At 39.0% G+C, this 19,162-nt stretch overlaps 1 protein-coding gene and 1 long non-coding RNA gene across 3 annotated transcripts in view; one reads left to right on the forward strand and one right to left on the reverse strand.

The window, feature by feature from the left end:
* Positions 1 to 19,162, forward strand: part of DNAH11 (dynein axonemal heavy chain 11) — a 410,596-nt gene that overhangs the window by 120,574 nt on the left and 270,860 nt on the right. Inside the window, exons 27-29 of the mRNA XM_031665316.1 lie at positions 4,471 to 4,695; positions 6,526 to 6,617; positions 7,822 to 7,948. Of these exons, the coding sequence (XP_031521176.1) occupies positions 4,471 to 4,695; positions 6,526 to 6,617; positions 7,822 to 7,948 (444 nt within the window). The remainder of the gene's footprint in view (positions 1 to 4,470; positions 4,696 to 6,525; positions 6,618 to 7,821; positions 7,949 to 19,162) is intronic.
* LOC103882988 overlaps positions 1 to 19,162 on the reverse strand; it is a 134,594-nt gene that overhangs the window by 58,088 nt on the left and 57,344 nt on the right. The gene's annotated exons all lie outside the window — the stretch shown is intronic.

Below are 19,162 nucleotides of genomic sequence, written 5' to 3' on the forward strand. Positions count from 1 at the left end.
ATAAAATGAGGATACAGCTATTGGGTAAATACAGCCATTCCAAATGGGAGAAATGCGCCAAAACAGAGGGGCTACAGGCCTCATGCAAGTCTGAAATCCAGCAGGGCAGTCAAATCTTAAAGCTCCAGAATGATCTCCTTTGACTCCATGTCTCACATCCAGGTCACGCTGATGCAAGAGGTGGGTTGCCACAGTCTTGGGCAGCTCCACCCTTGTGGCTTTGCAGGGTACAGCCTCCCTCCCACCTGCTTTCATAGGCTGGTGTTGAGGGTCTGTGGCTTTTCCAGGGGTATAGTGCAAGCTGTCAGTGGATCTACCATTCTGGGATCTGGAAGACAGTGGCCCTCTTCTCATGGCTTCACTAGGTGGTACCCCAGTAGGGACTTTGTGTGGGGGCCCTGACCCCACATTTTCTTTCTGCTCTGCCATAGTAGAGGTTCTCCTTGAGGATACTGCCCCGACAGCAAACTTCTGCCTGGGCATCCAGGCATTTCCATACATCTTGTGAAATCTATGCAGAGGTTCCCAAACCTCAATTCTTGACTTCTGTGCACTGGCAGGATCAACACCACTTGGAAGCTGCCAATGCTTGAGGTTTGCATCCTCTGAAGCCACATACTGAGCTCTATATTGGCCCCTTTCAGCCATGGCTGGAGTGGCTGGGACACAGGGCACCAAGTCTCTAGGCTGCACACAGCATGGGAACCCTGGGCCTGGCCCAGGAAACCCCTTTTTCCTCCTAGGCCTCCAGGCCTGTGATGGGAGGGCCTGCCATAAAGATCTCTGATGCCCTGGACACATTTTCTCCATTGCCTTGGGGATTAACATTCAGCTCCTGGTTACTTTTGCAAATTTCTTCAGTCAGCTTGAATTTCTCCTCAGAAAATGGGATTTTCTTTTCTATCACATTGTCAGGCTGCAAATTTTCTGAACTTCTATACTCTGCTTCCCTTATAAAACTGAATGCCTTTAACAGCACACAAGTCACTTCTTGAATGCTTTGTTGCTTAGAAATTTTTTCTGCAGATACCCTAAATTATCTCTCTCAAGTTCAAAGTGCCACAAATCTCTAGGGCAGGGGAAAAATGCCACCAGTCTCTTTGCTCAAACATAAAAGGAGTCACCTTTGCTCCAGTTCCCAACAAGTTTTTCATCTCCATCTGAGACCACCTCAGCCTGGATTTCATTGTCCATGTCATGGTCAGCATTTGGGTCAAAGCCATTCAAGTCTCTAGGAAGTTCCAAACTTTCCCTTTGTGTGTGGGGCCCTGACCTCACATTTTCTTTCTGCACTGCCATAGCAGAGGTTCTCCATGAGGATACTGCCCCTACAGCAAACTTCTGCCTGGGCATTTTCCCGTCTTCTTTTGAGCCCTCCAAACTGTTACAACCTCTGCCTGTTACCCAGTTCCAAAGTTGCTTCCACATTTTCAGGTATATTTTCAGCAGCACCCCACCCTACTGGAACCAGTTTATTGTATTAGTTCGTTTTCATGCTGCCGATAAAGACATATCCAAGATTGGGCAATTTACAAAAGAAAGAGGTTTATTGGACTTACAGTTCCATGTGGCTGGGGAGGCCTCAAAATCATGGCAGAAGGTGAAAGGCACGTCTTCCATAGCGGCAGACAAGAGAAGAGAGCATGTGCCTGCAGACTCCCCTTTTTAAAACCATCAGATCTTGCAAGACTTATTCACAATCATGAGAACTGCATGGGAAAGACCTGCCCCTGTGATTCAATTACCTCCCGCTGAGTCCCTCCTACAATACATGGGAGTTCAAGATGACATTTGGGTGGGGACACAGCCAAACCATATCACTGGCCTAACACATGATCTGTTTTGGAGACTGTTTCATTTGCACTTGAGAAAAATCTACATTCTGCTATTGGATGAAATAGTCTGTCTATGTGTCTATCAGGTCTATTTGACCTAAGGAGTTCAAGTCCACTGTTTCTCTCTTGTCTGTCCAGATGATCTATTCATTGTTGAAAGTGGAATATTGTAGTCCCCTACTATTATTGTATTGCAGTCTATCTCATACTGCAGATCTGTTCATATTTGATTTATATATTTAGGTTCTCTGATGTTGGTTGCATATGCAGCTTAAATCAGATTTTATTTTAAATTGTGATTTTTTTACTTTTTTCTAGTTCTAATACTCAACATGTATTTATTTATTCATTGAGCATCTAACTGTTACCGGCTCCAGGTATGATACCATTTGTGATCTAAAGTTATGAACACTTGTTCTCTAGGAAGATGCACTTGAGTAGGGAGACAAGCAAAAGGACTCCAAAGAGTCTCAGAAGAGACAGGGAGGCTTTGTGATTAAGGTGGGTGAAAGACCCAGGGAGGGCCTTAGAAGATGATGGTGCTTATGCTGAGACTTGACGGATACTCTATTATTCAGTCTATTATTCTTCAAAAAATGACAGTCAGGAAAGGGTGTTTAGGCAATGAGGACAATATTAGTAGTACCTTGGAATGACAGGATGTCTCTAGCGTTCAAAGGTAATGTTAAGACTCTAGTTTCCTTGAAATACAGATTTTCTTTATAGGGATAGTGAAAGGTAGGCCTGGACAGATAGTCTGAGCACGTGCTGTATGGTCTTGAATTCTAAAATCGTAGGTGTTAGCGTCTCTTCAGACATGAGAAGAAATGTGGAAGAGACAAACTATTCAGAGGAAATAACAGTAGTATTATTACTAGATGTGAGATATTTAGGAAAAGAAACTGGTTTGGAGAGATGACACTGTTGTTATTGGTTTATTCAGTGTGAGAGCCGTTCATGCAAAGGTGAAACCAGACCACAGCTCAACACAGAGGTTCAGCCAAGAACTGGTGTCTGGGAGTTCACTGTCAGTATTTGAGACTTGATGAACTAGATAGAGAGTAAAGGAGATAAGCCAGCTGAGGATAGAGCATTGGAAAAGGCTGAATTTGGTGAACAAGAGGAGAAGACAAAAATGAGGCAGCAAGAGAGTGGTAAGAGAAATAGTTGAAATAGGATACTGTAATATCATAGAAAAGTCAAGGGATAAGGGTTTTCCCTCAAAGAAGAGTCAAGAATGTTAAATACCTAGAGTAGAGAAAAATGAGGAGTAGAGGTCATTCTACTCAGTGACTTTCTGAGATGTCAATGTCATAGAATGGTGAGAAGTACTAGCTAGACTGCATGGCATTAAAACAAGTGCTGCTGGGCTAAATATTGAGTACCCATGGACACAAAGTAGGGAATGATACACACTGGGGCCCACTTGAGGGTGGAGGGCAGGAGGAGGGTGAGGATCAAAAACGTACCTGACAGGTACTATGCTCATTACCTTGCTGATGAAACCATCTGTACACCAAACCCCCACAACATGCAATTTACCTATGTAACAAGCCTGCATATGTGCCCCCCAAACCCAAAATAAATATTGGAAGGGAAAAAAAGACAGGACAGACTTAAAACATTTAAGTTAGGCAGATATGTAATGCTCTGTGATAGAAGCGTTTCAGATGTACTAGACTTATTTTAATTAAAATATAATTTGTTAGCTTTTCTTTTAATATAAACACGAGAAACAAAAACCACATTAATTATAGCATTCTTTTCAAAATAAAACTGCAACCAATAATTGAAAAAAAACAAAAAATAAAAACAAGCACTGGTGATAGGAGAGCTGTGGAGCTTAGCAGTAACTGAAAAGGGAGGAAAGTGGAAGCTCGAGGGCCTAGCAGGCTGGTGGGGGGTAGTTTTGTTTTATTTATTTTATTTTATTTTATTTATTTATTTATTTGAGACGGAGTCTCGCTTTGTTGCCCAGGCTGGAGTGCAGTGGCCTGATCTCGGCTTACTGCAAGCTCCGCCTCCCAGGTTCACTTCATTCTCCTGCCTCAGCCTCCAGAGTAGCTGGGACTACAGGCACCCGCCAACATGCCCAGCTAATTTTTTGTATTTTCAGTAGAGACGGGATTTCACCGTGTTAGCCAGGATGGTCTCAGTCTCCTGACCTTGTGATCCGCCCACCTCAGCCTCCCAAAGTGCTGGGATTACAGGCGTGAGCCACCGCGCCCAGCCTATTTTTTTAAGATTAATAAACACATATCTACACAATCTTGGCATGACTAATAGGCAGGGATGAGGGGAAGAGCAATGAAAGAATACAGTTTAATTCCCAATGCTGAACCCCGATACACAATTTTTTTTTCTGCTGGCAGTAGATCCTGGGCCTTTTTGAGGAAGACATATGAGATACAGCTGCTTGTATTTACCTTTTCTCTTTTTGGAAAAATGTTAATATGAATATTTACTACCATTAATTCACTCATTCACTCATTTAGCAAAAACTTATTAAATGCCAGTTCCAGATATTACATGCTACGTCTAAGAATCCAGCAATAAACAGATATAGTGCCTCCCTCATAGCACTCACATTCTACTAAATTTAGCTACTATTTAAAATTCTTCGCCTTTATTTTAGGTTCAGTTGCAGACTCTTCTTCAAAGCAAGTATGTAGAATATTTCATTGAGCAAGTGTTAAGCTGGCAAAATAAATTAAACATAGCAGACTCGGTCATCTTCACCTGGATGGAAGTCCAGCGAACTTGGTCTCACCTGGAAAGCATTTTTGTCTGTTCAGAAGATATTCGAATCCAGCTTGTGAAAGATGCTAGAAGATTTGATGGGGTGGATGCTGAATTTAAGGTTTGTCAAAGACAGGTTGTATGCTATTCTAGCAAAGTTTTGTAAAGAAACATGATTTGGAGCATCGTATTTATAAAAATGAATATATTTTTGCGTGAGTAAGCAGGAGTCAGGATACTTTTCCTGCAACGGGTCAGGTAATAAATATTTCAGGCTGCGTGGATCATGCAGCCTCTGTAACACCTTCCGAATGCTGCTATTATAACATGAAAGAAGACATGGGTAATATATAAACAAATGGATATGATTGTATGCCAATAAAGCTTTACTTGTAGACACTGAAATTTGAATTTCACATAGTTTTCATGTGTCACAAAATATACTGTTTTTTATTTTTATTTTTATTTATTTATTTATTTGTTTATTTTGAGGCAGAGTCTTGCTCTGTCTCCCAGGCTGGAGTGCAGTGGCCTAATCTCAGCTCACTACAACCTCTGCCTCCCTGGTTCAAGCGATTCTCCTGCCTCAGCCTCCTGAGTAGCTGGAACTACAGGCATCCGCCACCACTTCTGGCTAATTTTTGTGTTTTTAGTAGAGGTGCGGTTTCACCATATTGGCCAGGCTGGTCTCGAACTCCTGACCTTGTGATCCGCCCACCTCGGCCTCCCAAAGTGCTGGGGTTACAGGCGTGAGCCATCGCACCCAGCCAGTTATTTTTTTCAGTGATTTAAAAATGTAGGCTAGGCTCGGTGGCTCACACCTATAATCCCAGCCTTTTGGGAGTCCAAGGTAAGAGGATGACTTGAGGCTAAGAGTTCAAGACAAGCCTAGACAATATAGTGAGACCCCTTCTCTACTAAAAACTTTGTAATAATTAGCTGGGCAAGGTGGCCCACACTTGTCTAGCTACTCGGGAGGCTGAGGTGGGAGGATCACTTGAGCCAAGGTAGTTTGAGGTTACAGTGAGCTATGACTGCAGCACTGCACTCTAGCCCAGGTGACAGAATGAGACCCTGTCTCCAAAATAAATGTAAAAACCATTTTTAGCTTCTAGGTCATGCAAAACAATCATCAGGCCATATTTGTCCCAGATACCATAGATTGCCGACCCTTGTGGTAATAAAGGTAAACAGATTCATCCTTACAGGTAAAAGACTGAGAAAAGACAACAGGTAGAAAATAATACTACTAGTTTCGGTTTTTCTTTTCTGTAAAAGCCATAGAAAGCACGTGGCATGGTGCACATAATGATAATTGATTGGAGAGATTTCTAGCAAAGGATAATGACTATTTCTTTCTCATAAAAATTGAGATTAAATGTTTTTTCTTTCTACCTAAAGTAGAAGTCACAGATAAATTTTAATTCATTTCACTTTTGAGGAAGAAAAAATAGATTGTTTAGGTCTCTCTCATTTTTATATGTAGGTGTGCTTTTTAAGATTCTGGGCGCTCTCTCATTCTCTCTCTCTCTCTCCCTTTCTCCCTTTTTCTCTCCCTTTCTCCCTTTTTCTCTTCCTCTCCTCCCCCACACTGCTCCTACCTGTCTCCCTTTCTCTTCTCTTTCCTCTTCCCATTCTCCGTTCCCTTTCTCCTTTTGCCTTTCTTTATTCTTTTTCGTTTGATTTAGAAGAGAAAAATTCTCTGTGGGCCTAAAGTGGTGACAGAGCTTCTCACATTTATTTTGATAAAAACGGTGTGCTTGTACATGCTTTTGATCTTCGTCTAAGAGTTGAAAAGCAAAAGTAAACAGATGTGGTGTCAGACATTCTTAGAAGTATCTTTAACCTTGCCTCTTCATTCTTTGTTCTTCATTTTTTAATTCTCGAAACGTTTAAAAGTTTAGAAAATATTGTTCTAATATCCACGGCTCCGTATTGCACTTTCATACAGGAGTTAATGTTCAAGACAGCCAAAGTAGAAAATGTGTTAGAAGCAACATGCAGACCTAATCTCTATGAAAAACTTAAAGATTTACAGTCCAGGTAAGAATAAAGCTATCGAAGATGATCAATTTACTGTAATTTTATGAAGTCTCTTTCACATACCTAATAGTGTTTAATACTGTGTTATGGAGGTGCAACCTCTTGTAAATTATTTTGTAATTTTGCTTATAATTGTCTAGTTGTCTCGTACATATTACATGGAACATACATATAGTAAGTTAATGTAAATAAATCCAAAAATATTTGTTTTCTGAAAGGAGTATTATGCTAATATATCTTCTTATCAAGAGAATTGACATGGTTGATTGATCAATTCTTTCATCAAACTATCCTGTAAATATTGATTGAGCACCTACTGTGTGCCAGGAACTGGGATTGCACTCTGTTAATGTAGTCCTTTAATTTCTGTACGGTTTCATTTGATTAGAAATTATCCTGAGGCAGCACAGTAGCACTTTTGAAATCATGGTCCCAAGGGCCATTTGTAAAATAATTTTCACATTTAATTCTGGCTTTTGATTAAAAATGGTCAGATCTGCTACTAAAATGATGGGTTGTGGAACTGGGATCCTTTTTTTATTGCAAGGTAAGGAAAGACCTAGATAAAATTTTATATTACATAAACCAAGCAGTTTTAGAGTCTGAAAGTGTTTTTGGTAATGAAAAGGGCAAAGTTAATTATTTCAGTTGAGTGATGCTCTTGGGGGCTTCGGGGCTCTGCGTCTGGGTCGTTTCTGCTCTGCTGAGGGCAATAAAGTGGAACCAATTCTGGATCCTATGACTCCTCTGAATACCTCACAGGAGGGAAGTCACTTGTGTTTTGTAGACATCCAGTGGGGGAAAAGAAGACTGTAAACCAATTACATCTTACTAGTGCATTTTGCTCTCAGGTTGAAGGATGGCAACCTGGTCTTCTCCACTGCTGCTTAGGAGTGTCATTCAGAAAAGCAGTGAATAACGTAATCCTAAGTCTAATTCATATTTAGCCACAACTAATGGGGGGGGTGTGTGTGTGTGCGCGCGTGCGCGTGTGTGTGTGTATTTGGCATAGTCCTCTTCTACTTGGCATAACTTGTATATTAGTCATAAGCAAGATAGATGATGGTGTCAAAAAGAAGGAAGTAAGCTACCTGTTAAACAGGAAGTTTACTGTAATGAATGGACAGGACTTGAGTTTTGTTTTGCTGAAGTTTTAATGACTGAATGGACAAGATATGCTTAAAAAGATTTTTCATTCATATAGGCTTTCTCTTTGTGAAAAAGCTCTCACTGAATACTTGGAAACCAAGCGCATAGCCTTTCCTCGCTTCTATTTCATCTCTTCTGGTGATTTACTTGACATTCTCTCAAAAGGAGCTCGGCCTAAACAGGTAATATTTCTTTGAAAGTCTCGTATTATACTGTGTTAACAGAGGAAAGTCATAGTGTCTCTATCATTGTCAGATGCTACCTGTCATGTCACGTGGGCCAGGAACTAGAAAATCTGCAGTTAAAATTTGTAAGGCAGCATCAGAGGTATGTCAGAGGCTGTGCAAAAGGGAGTGGGAAGAATAACTGTCTGGTGCTCAGTAAAGAGGAACGATATTAAATGTGTAAGGCTTACAGTGCTGAAAGAAGTTGATGGAAAGAAACACTATCGCCAAATCCTCCAGAATTCTGGGACAAGATCTGGGGCATCCATTGCCTGGTTAGCAGCTTTCCTAGGGGAGAAAGGGTCACTTGGAAAGAGATCCTGGCTGGTACCTTCTTACTCCTCCCTCCAGAGTCACCTTCATAATTACGACATTGGGCTAATCTTCAGTGCTGTCCAAGTTAGATTTGTGTAATTTCAGGATCATCCTGAATTAACCCTCGAATTTTCCCCTATCTGTGCAAAAATAGTGCATCACCTTTTTGCTGATTCCCACGTCAATATTTAAAGCAAATCAAAACAGATATTATCGTGTGTAATCTGAAAGCTCAGACCAGAGACAAACTTTGTACAAATCCCAAAGCACTACTTCCTGTAAACTTTAAGAGAATGTTGTCTTTCATTTAGACCTACTCAATCATTCCTATTCACTAAGATCTTACAGTTGTTGTGGCTGACGTAGCTGGGCGCTCCTAGAGTTGACTGTGTATTACAGATTATTTTGAAACTCAAGCTTGTGCTATATAATTGTGGAGTTTTCTCCAGTTTTTTTTCTTGGAAAAATTTTTCTCTAGATATTTTTTATGCCATTTTCTTTGGAATGTGTGTCTCTTCACACTGCAGTTCCCTGAATTTTGCTGTTCTTTGGGCGCAGTATTTATCTTAATGATTTCTCTCTTCATCATTTAACTTTGAACCTAAATTCAATTAATTGGCTATTCTTGTTGTTGATAATATAAGTGCGGTTGTGCTATTAGTAACAGAATTGTTGGACAGTTTGGGCAACGTGTTCAGGGTCACCACTCAGGTAGTATTGTTTTGTATATTCATGCTAATTTCCAGATGGCTTTGCAAATAAAATCTCTGTGATTAAACTGACTATGAATCTACTATATCCGTCTTTTACATACTTATTAGCACACAATTAGATGTCTTTAAAAAAACTATTTTGAAACATAATAGTTGTAACTACACTATGCTTCAATAAGCCCCTGAGGGCATCCTCATGACCAGCAGCTGAACCCTCTGCCCAGGGTGACTATATGAGGGTAGCAGGTATTATATTTCATTAAAGTACATGTTTCTGAATACTTTTCAAATCTGACATGCTTACAATGCCAAATGAATTTTCAATAAGTAAGTTAGCAGAGAGGTGCATAAATCTGTAAATAGGTAAGCGTTCTTTTTCTTTTAATCATATTATTTAAACACAACAAACACTAATGTGACTGGTTTATTGAATAATATTAATTTCATGGAATAACAGTCATGAAACAGTTTTATCTTTCTGCAATTACTAATCTCACATGTGCCCTTCTGAATCTCTTTGCACCTGTAGCAGACCCCTTTATAATATCTCGGGCAGGTATTGTAATTTCCTGGTCTTCCTTTCTTATTAAAAACTTAAAAAATAAACCAAAAGCAACTCATCATATTCTAGTTGGAAATTTCCATCTCACTCCATGTCAAGGCTAAGCTGTCATTTAATAACTTGGGGTTGAGAGGGAGACTTTGGCCCTTTCCTCCCCCGTCTCTGCCCATTTATCATGGAGAGGGGTTTAGGGGTGTGATCTGTCTGTTGTTGCCCTTTCTTAATGACTGCTCCTGCTTCCCTCGCCAGCAGTGACTGTCCATCTTCACCCTTAACAGCAAGGATCCACATGCTGGGTTTCTGGTGGAACATGTGTGCAGGTCCTCTGGACAAAGGGAACCTCCCCAGGGATGTATATGGCAGAGCCACCCCCACTTTAATCCTTCCAGTTCTTGCTCCTGGCAGTGTAACCAGCCACCTGGTTCCATCTTCCTTCTCCTTTTCTACCTAGTCAGGTGTCCAAACAAGGGGCACATCAAAGATTCACTTCCTACTGGTACCCAGAGTTTTTATGAGTGATTCTCCTATTCCTCTTGCTTGACCTTAGAGTGGAGGTTGGGGGACCCAGTCTTCTATCTTACCCACAAAAGGGGAGGGAGATGCCATGGCCTCCGCATCGTGGCTGATAACTCACACTGTGCAGATGGCCTCGTTTGCCCTCTTCCTCCCTATGGTACTTTCTGTAGAAGGCGTGCATGGAGGTAGAGGAGGGTGGGGTATTGAGATGTGTCTTACCAAACCCTGGAGGGACTAACTGTCCTAACCCACATCCGTTACCTTCAGAGTGTGCACATACTCACTTCCTTTTTGTCCTTAATCGAAGTCCTACTGTGTGCTAGAGGAAAAGATCTCTCAATGAATTCTTGTCACCAACTCTGTTCACCCTCCTTTTAAATCCTCAAAAAAATCCTTCGTGCCTTAGCTAAACTACATGTTGACTCACAGTCTGTGCATCCCTGATGCCAGTTTATTTTTCAGATTTCAATGATGTGCTTTGTAAACCCTTTAAAAAAATTTTCACAACATGACTTTGGTATTTTACAGAGTGCTATCTTCTCCTTTATCAGTGTGACTTACTGTGGATGTGTCCTCGCCTACCCCATTCATAGCATTTTAGCCATGAGTTCTAAATCCGTGAATTCCAGGTACATTGCTCAGTACTAGTACCCCTCCTTAATGAATGACTAGATTATATAAGGCTTTTGAAACATTTGAAATTATGATGAAGCTGAATGTTAAAATCACAGCATGGAGCTCTCCAAACTCCCTCACAACTGTGCTGATAAATGCCACCACGCTAACAAAGGGAGGTGGGTATTTCTTCTTGCCAGCTAATAGGATCTAGCCCTGTGGCCACAGTATAAACATGCTTACAGTTCTGACACACAGATTTGAAGTGGTTGGATATATTTTTGATGTATTTTGAAATTTTGAGAAAATTTGTATTTCAAGTTGTGCTCAAAATGGGATTTCATTGAGGTCTTTTTGTGTACACTACTTAAATTTTGAACAATTAAAATTTGCATAAAATGCTATCACACTGTTACTAAAGGTCTATTATTAGAAGAAGTGTTTAGCAGCCTTTGTGGTACAAATAACTATCCAAAAGTGACTTGTTGAAAAGGAGCTAAGGGTCATTTGAGTCATCTAGAGGAATAGCCGGCTTCTTTCCCTGAAAGAAATGGTTCTGCAAATTCAACATGCATTCTTAATTCTTGCTCACTAACTATGGAATAGTTAATGCTACAGGCTGTTAACGCCAGATAGTGTGATCTTGCCATACTCTCTTACCCTCTTTTCATTATTAGAATCAGTTTCAGACCACCAGACTTAGTCTTTCCGTCTATGCCTTGTGTGCTAACATTCCTGAATGTGCTCCCTGTAGTGTGACCAAGATAACATGGCAACTGCAGCTTGTGGAGCAACAATGCAATTTCCCCATAAAAGGCGCCCTTTGTGGGTAGATAACTCATCTTGACATCTTGTGAATGACTTGAATTTTCCAGGCCCCCCTCCTTTACCCACCCACACTCCATTTAAGAGTGTTGGTCCAAGTGAGAGTTTCTGTAGTTAATTGTGGAATGTGATCAGCTTGAATAGACCAGCCAGGGAGGTCTGATAACCACTACAACCCGAATTCTGTAAGCAGAAACCCCCAGTTTAAGATACAAGAGTTGGAATGGTAGAGGGATAAAATTGGTGTGTCTAGAATGCTGTCAGTAATTATTAGGTTTTGGTAAGTTTGGTTAACATCAAGTTTTAAAAATTTTCTTCCCCCCAAATTCAGCCTGACCTCCCAAGGTTATCAGTTAACTAAAGGATGGTGGATACAGGTGCTGCTTAACTTCAGTGGTAAAACTCTCTCGTAGTTGCTGTAGAAGTAAAACTTAAAGGTGTATTTGCAGGATTCATTGATGTGGTACAATAGTTACGGACAACTGACCTGAAGTCCTTATGGGATTCAGTATTAACATTCTTTGGTATTTTTTTCCCCTTTCAGAAAAAATTTGTATTTTTTAACTGAATTAGTACAGTGGTTAAAGTTAGACAAAATAATATCAGTTTACCCCTTTGCACCCTTTCAGGTTGTTATATACTACCTTAAAATAACTGAAAACTTTGGGCAATCAAGGTGTTTGTAGCCACTGATTCCTAATGTGAAAGGTCTTTTTGTCTGAGAACCGTTTGCACATTTTCTTTCTCTCGTCTATGAAACATTTAACTTCTCCATGAAGGTGAGGTCTGGAGAAGCTAACCCACAATGGAGCTTATACTAAAGAAAGACTTGCTGTCAACGTGATCGGCTCTACTTGTGCTTCTAATGGGGTAGCTGTGACCCTTACATGGCCACTGAGCACTTGAAATGTGGCAGCTAAGGAACTGACTTTCTACTGTAATGAATTGCAATTGATTTAAATCTAAACCTTGATATTTGATTCAGTTATCAGAAAACATTGTGTGTTTGAAACAACTTGGGTGTGTGAATCTACCTTTGCCCCTGCGTATTCTATGAAATGAAAATACAGGTGTAGCATTTTCAGATGAAAAATCCAATTTGAGCTGTGCTGTAAATATAAAATACATACCTGGTTTCAAAGACTTGCCGCAAATAAAATAATGGAAAAGATCTCACTTTTTGTATTACTCACATGTTGAATGATAATATTTTGGGATATACTGGATTAAATATACATTAAAATTAATTTCACCTTTTTGAAATATGACTTAATGTGGCTGTTAGATGGTTGTAGCTGTGCAAATTGAAGCCATAATGCATTCTCTAAAATGACAAGATACATACACTCAGGAATGCTGAATGTTTGCATGAAGAAATGCCTTTCAAGGGCATCTGCATCAGTCTACACACAAGGAAATCTGCCAACTTGTCTTTGGAGAAATCTCCTAAATTGCAGTGATGAGACAGATGGCACTCAACTGATACCTCTAATAGACTGTAAATATTGGCATTCAAAAAGGTGCTTGTGAGAAATGAGTTTTACATTAGGTGATGAAAAGCACCATTGGATCTTAAAGGAGCAAATATCTAGACCCCACATTCCCACAAGCACAGTATGTTTTTATGCAGAGCTTCCATTTGGTTATCTTCCTGATGGAGTAAAAGTGTCTCAGCATATGAATTTCAAGAGGATGGAGCTCAATGATCATTCATAGTATGCCAAAACCTTCGCTGACAGGAGGAGATTCTTCTTTAGAAAATTAATAGGAAAAGGACTCAAAATGTACATGGTAAGTTGAGGGCATGCAAGAATGAATTTTAGTTAAAATGAAATCAATAAAAAAACTTCTAACTTTTCTAAAGGAAGTAGAAAGCTGGAAAGATATGAGGTGTCTAAAGTGAAGGAAGTGGTGGCTCCTGAGTTTAAGTTGGGGCTGAAGAAGGAATGAGAAAGAAGGAGCAAAAGGGCACAGAAAAGGGGTTGTGGTTTTGACCATCTTACCATTGGCTCTATGTACCTGCAGCTGAGGAGCAAGGAATAGAAGCTGCTCGTGAAAGGGTAGTCTGTCACAGAAAGTGCAGCATAAGATCAACTCTACTTGTCATGACTTAGGAATGTGTAATATTTTAAATGGATACCTTAATAAAAATGCAGCCTGATTCACTTAGAGGTTCAGGTATTTAGGTGTATGACAAGAAAATAGAGAATCTACTTTCAAAATAAATGTCAAATTTTATATCCCATGGAGATTATCCTTGATAATCCTTGATTATCTTCTCAAAATGATAAATATGTGGTTAATCACAATATATAACAATATGCACAATTTTTTCTTCATTTCGCATATGTGTTGCCACTGCATTGTATTCTGTTGTAGCCCCTTTGGAATTCTCTCCATGGCCAATGTATAAGTTATACAACAACATTAGGGTTATTATAATGTGAGGTTAAAGTAAAATACCACTTCGATGTTATGAGATCCAAAATTTAAATGTTGTGAATGTGGGGTCCTGCCAGCAAGGAGTTCTAGGCCCTTGTATGGAATATGAAATTGTTCTGGTCTCAGCCTCGCTTTGATGCCATTTGATGAAGGTTGTCCAGTTCCGGCTTAAACTCAGTGGGTAGAGCTTCCAGCTATAACAAATTAGCTTTTAACAGAGTACCGTTCTTTCTGGGAACAACTAGAAAAGTGGCTAAAATATTTAACTAAATCTGTTTAAATGCACTGAAGAACATTTAAAGAGCATTGAAAAAGTTAGTGTTTCAGGGGCTAAGATAGCAGCAGAAGAAAGCACAAAGAGATTTGCCTAATGTTTGATGCTGCTTTTCTCCTTGAGACATTTGATAATTCACAGATGTGGCCAACGGCATGAGAAGCTGATCAGAGGTTTCAGGAGGCTCATGGAACTTGAAAGAAGGAGGAAAATAAAATAAAAACTGGAACTCAGACCCCGTTAAGGAGGATATTATACAGAGAATCAAACAATAATAAGAAATGGCTCTAAGGCGGATTGGATAGAAATTTGCCAGGGTTGGGGGAGGAGGAATCTACTAGATCTAAAAATCAGATATCTAAATCAGATATCTAAAAATTAGATCTCTACCATATCTAAAAATCAGTTCTAGATGGATGTAGATCTAAATGTGACAAGTAAAACAATGAAACAATATACAACGTGTGAGGAAGGATATCTTCATGATCTTGGAATAAGCAAAATAAACTGGACACAAAAGTCCTAACTACGAAGGAAATATTGGATAAATTTGACTATGTTAAAATTTTAAAACTTTAGCTTATCAAAAGATACTTGTTAATAGCAATGCAAGCTGCAAAGTGGGAAAAGGTGTTTGCAATACAAACAAAAGACTCATATATGGAATATATAAAGAATTCCTACAAAAGAACAAAGGCACATAATCTAATATAAAAGTGGGCAGAATCCTTAGACAGTTCACAAAAAAAGATTCTAATGGTTAGTAAACATAAGAATGGTTGCTCAACTTCAAAAGTTATCGGGGAAAAATGCAAATTAAAACCACAACAAGAGGTATATTTTCTGTTTCTGGCCAAGATGAAAGGAACTGGATTTATCTTCTTGCCTGAAACTTAATGAGCCCAAACACACAAAAACAGGAAGAAAACTACACCAAATTGCTCAAATTGGTCAAAACAATATGGAATTCTCAAAATCATCCATAAAACCAAATTTTATACAAGTGAACAAACATAAGGATGACAACAGACTTCACACTGGAAACAATGCAAGTGAGCAGACAGTGGAGTAGCAATTTCTATTTTCTTTTCTTTTTTTTTGAGACAGAGTCTCGCTCTGTTGCCCAGGCTGGAGTGCAGTGGCCCGATCTCAGTTCACTGCAAGCTACACCTCCCAGGTTCACACCATTCTCCTGCCTCAGCCTCCCAAGTAGCTTGAACTACAGGCACCCGCCTCCACAGCTAATTTTTTTGTATTTTTACTAGAGACAGGATTTCACCGTGTTAGCCAGGATGGTCTCCATCTCCTGAACTTGTGATCCACCTGCCTCAGCCTCCCAAAGTGCTGGGATTGCAGATGTGAGCCACCATGCATGGCCTACAGTGGAGTAGCAATTTCAATGTACTGAAAGAAAAAAACACCTGTAACCCTAGAATTTTATACCCAGTAAAAATACCTTTTTAAAAAATGATAGCAAAATAAAGATGTTTTAACACATTCAAAAACTCAAAGATTTCATCACCACCAGACTGGCACTACAAGAAATGTTAGAGGAAGTTCTTCAAGCAAAAGGAAGATGACACTAGATGGAAATTTGGATCTATACCAAAAAATTATGAACACTGAAATGTCAACTGTATGGAAGTAGACAAAATTGGAGCATTAGCCAATCACTAGAAGATGGAATGGTATCAAAAAAATAGGAACATTGAAATAATATATATGTAAGTTTAAATACTGGCCCTATTGATTACTGACAATGTTATTGCTTAACGTTTCTGAACCTCAATATCCTTATATACCAAATGGGGAAAGCATTAGGTATTATCTCTTTGGCTTCTAAGTAACAGGCAAAACAAAGTGCATAAAGAACCAGTAAAAGTACATAACATATAATATTGTAAAATTGGCCACAAATTCTTTGCTTTCCTGTATCCATGCCCTTTCAATGTGGTGTGGCAGTATTTATCAAGGCTAGATACTAATTCTCCATTTGGATTGCCATATCACTTGTTTTGGCCACTGTGTCATTAGCAAAAGCTTGAAAAGTTTTTGTATACCAGCACTTGCCCTTTTGCTGCTCTTTGGAAACCTGTAATCACCCCATCATGAATGAGTCAACACTAGCCTGCTGGATAATGAGATGAACATGCCCATACCCAAGCTACCAGCTGGGCAACCATCACACATGTGAGAGAAGCCATCGATCACCAGCAGACTACAAATGTGTGGGAGAGCCCAGCTGGACTAGCTGAGGCAACCCAAAACCAACACACAGAATTGTGGCTCATGAAGAAGCCAGTAAATCTTGGGGTATTTTGTTATACTGCAAGGTTAATTAATATATGTTCTTTATGTGTTTACATATTTATATATGTGTATGTGGATATATATTCATCAATATCAAAGACTTTATGTGCTACTGATTTAAAATATTTTACTTGAAATTTAAAAACAAAGCAAAAAATTTATTAAAATCAAGTACTAATTCAAGTTTTTATTTTCTTTTATTTTTTCCCTTCTTGAATACATTGATATCGTTGTTTTGACATCAGTGAGTTTGGGAAGATTGAGGAAAACAGCATAAGTTAATGTCTTTCTCTTTACTAGACGGAAATACTCTGCCTAGTATTAATTTTCCCTTCTCTTTTTAATTTGCGTGGATATTTCCTAAATTGTTAATATGATTTGGGATTCAAAAAACACGTATGCTTGCTAATACAATGAGATATCAAGATCAAACTCACCAAAGGCTAAAATTAAAACTCACGAAACAATGGAAAGGATGTGGAGTGATGGGAATGTTCATATCTAGCCATCAGGATTATAAATTAATACAACTACTTAGGGAAACTGTTTAACAGCATCTTCTAAATAGGAATATATCATACATTTTTATCTAGCAGTTCACCTTCTCAGTGTGCATTCAGCAGAGATACTTACATAGATGGACCAAAAGAAGTATACAAGAATTTTCATAGCCGCTTTTTTATAATAGTCCCAAACGGGAAGCAATTTAAATGTCCCTTAACAGTGGAATGGCTAAATATATTGTATATATTGTATTGTCTTTATACAGTGGAATACCATATAGTAATAAAAATGAAAAAAACCTAGTGCTATACCAAATAACATGAATGAATTCAAGTGACATAATATTGAACCATAGGAGGCAGATGCAAAAGAGTGCATACTATGTGAATTCACTTCTGTAAAGATAATGTCCCTTTTTAGAGAAATAGTAACTGGCATGCATCATGAGGAGTCTTATGGGTGCTGGTATCCTATTCTTTTTTTTTTTTTTCTGGAGACCGAGCCTCACTCTGTCACCCAGGCTGGAGTGTTGGAGTGCAATAGTGCAATCTCGACTCACTGCAACCTCCACCTCCTTGGTTCAAGCAATTCTCATGCCTCAGCCACCTGAGTAGCTGGGATTATAGGTGTGCACCACCACGGCCAGCTAATTTTTGTATTTTTAGTAGAGACGGGGTTTTGCCATGTTGGCCAGGCTGGTCTCAAACTCCTGGCCTCAGGTGATCTGACTGCATTGGCCTGTAATCCCAAAGTGCTGGGATTATAGGCATGAGCCACCATGCCCAGCCACTATTCTATTCCTTAATCTTGTGGTAATCACAAGAGTTGTGCTTGCTTTGTTAAAATGTATTAAGTTGTACACACATGATGTTTTCCTGTTTTTCTGCATATGTATTCCAATTTCCAAAAATTTAAAGAAGCCAGCATTTGTGTTGTGAACACATTTATACAAAATTATATAATTCATGCATGTAAACATTTTATGAAAGAAACACAAAATCAATCCTATATGCACTGATGATACATGGATATGTTTAAGTTACAGTAGTAAGTGAAAAATCAAATTACAAAATATTATACTGTGATTTTATTTTTGGTAAAAGCAAATCTAAATTATGTAAGTAATTGCATGTTCATTATTGAAAGTTTGAAAAATATAGAAATACATTAAAAATGAGATTAATATACTCATTGCTATTTTTGAGTGATCATAGTTTTTAAAATGTGTCTGTGTTTGTGAGTTATAACATATATACTTAATCAAAATTGTAATATTCCTCTACCATTTGATGTTTTGTAGCTATAAGAGGTTTCATTTTATGAATGTGCCATACTGATTTAACTAGTTTCTAGAAGGCTTTTTTTTTTTTTTTTTTTTTAAGATTTAGTCTCTTAACCGTATTGCATGCCTATTTCCCTGTACCATGACCAAAACTGTTATTTAATTTTATTATTTTATTATTTTTTTTTTCTCTGGAGATGGAGTTTCATTCTTGTCGCCCAGGCTGGAGTGCAGTGGTGCAATCTCAGCTCACTGCAACCTCTGCCTCCCGGGTTCAAGCGATTCTCCACCTCAGCCTCCAGAGTAGGTGCGTGCCACCACACCCAGCAAATTTTTGTATTTTTAGTAGAGGTGAGGTTTCACCATATTGACCAGGCTGGTCTCAAACTCCTGACCTCAGGTGATCCACCTGCCTCTGCCTCCCAAAGTGCTGGGATTATAGGCGTGAGCCACCGCACCCGGCCCAAAACTGTTATTTAAAACACACACACACACACACACACACACGCACACATATACAACCATTTACTATTTTGACACATTGACTTAAGTTTTTACATATGTAAAAATCATGGACTCACTTTATCTCATTCTAGAGAATATCATCCACAAAAGACCAGGGTTGCCCATATTTTGGTCATGATTTATATTGTTACAAATATTATTATTGTGAGTATTGCCATTATGAATAAATCAGTTAATGAAGACATATGAAGGAGTCCTAAGGTGCTCACCAGGCCAGGAGTGGCACTAGACTTGGTGTATATTTTATCCCATTTATAAGCAGCAGCTACATCTTTAGGTAGATAGGGCA

This window comes from Papio anubis, chromosome 4 (assembly GCF_008728515.1).
Source record: "Papio anubis isolate 15944 chromosome 4, Panubis1.0, whole genome shotgun sequence".
Taxonomy (NCBI): Eukaryota; Metazoa; Chordata; class Mammalia; order Primates; family Cercopithecidae; genus Papio; species Papio anubis.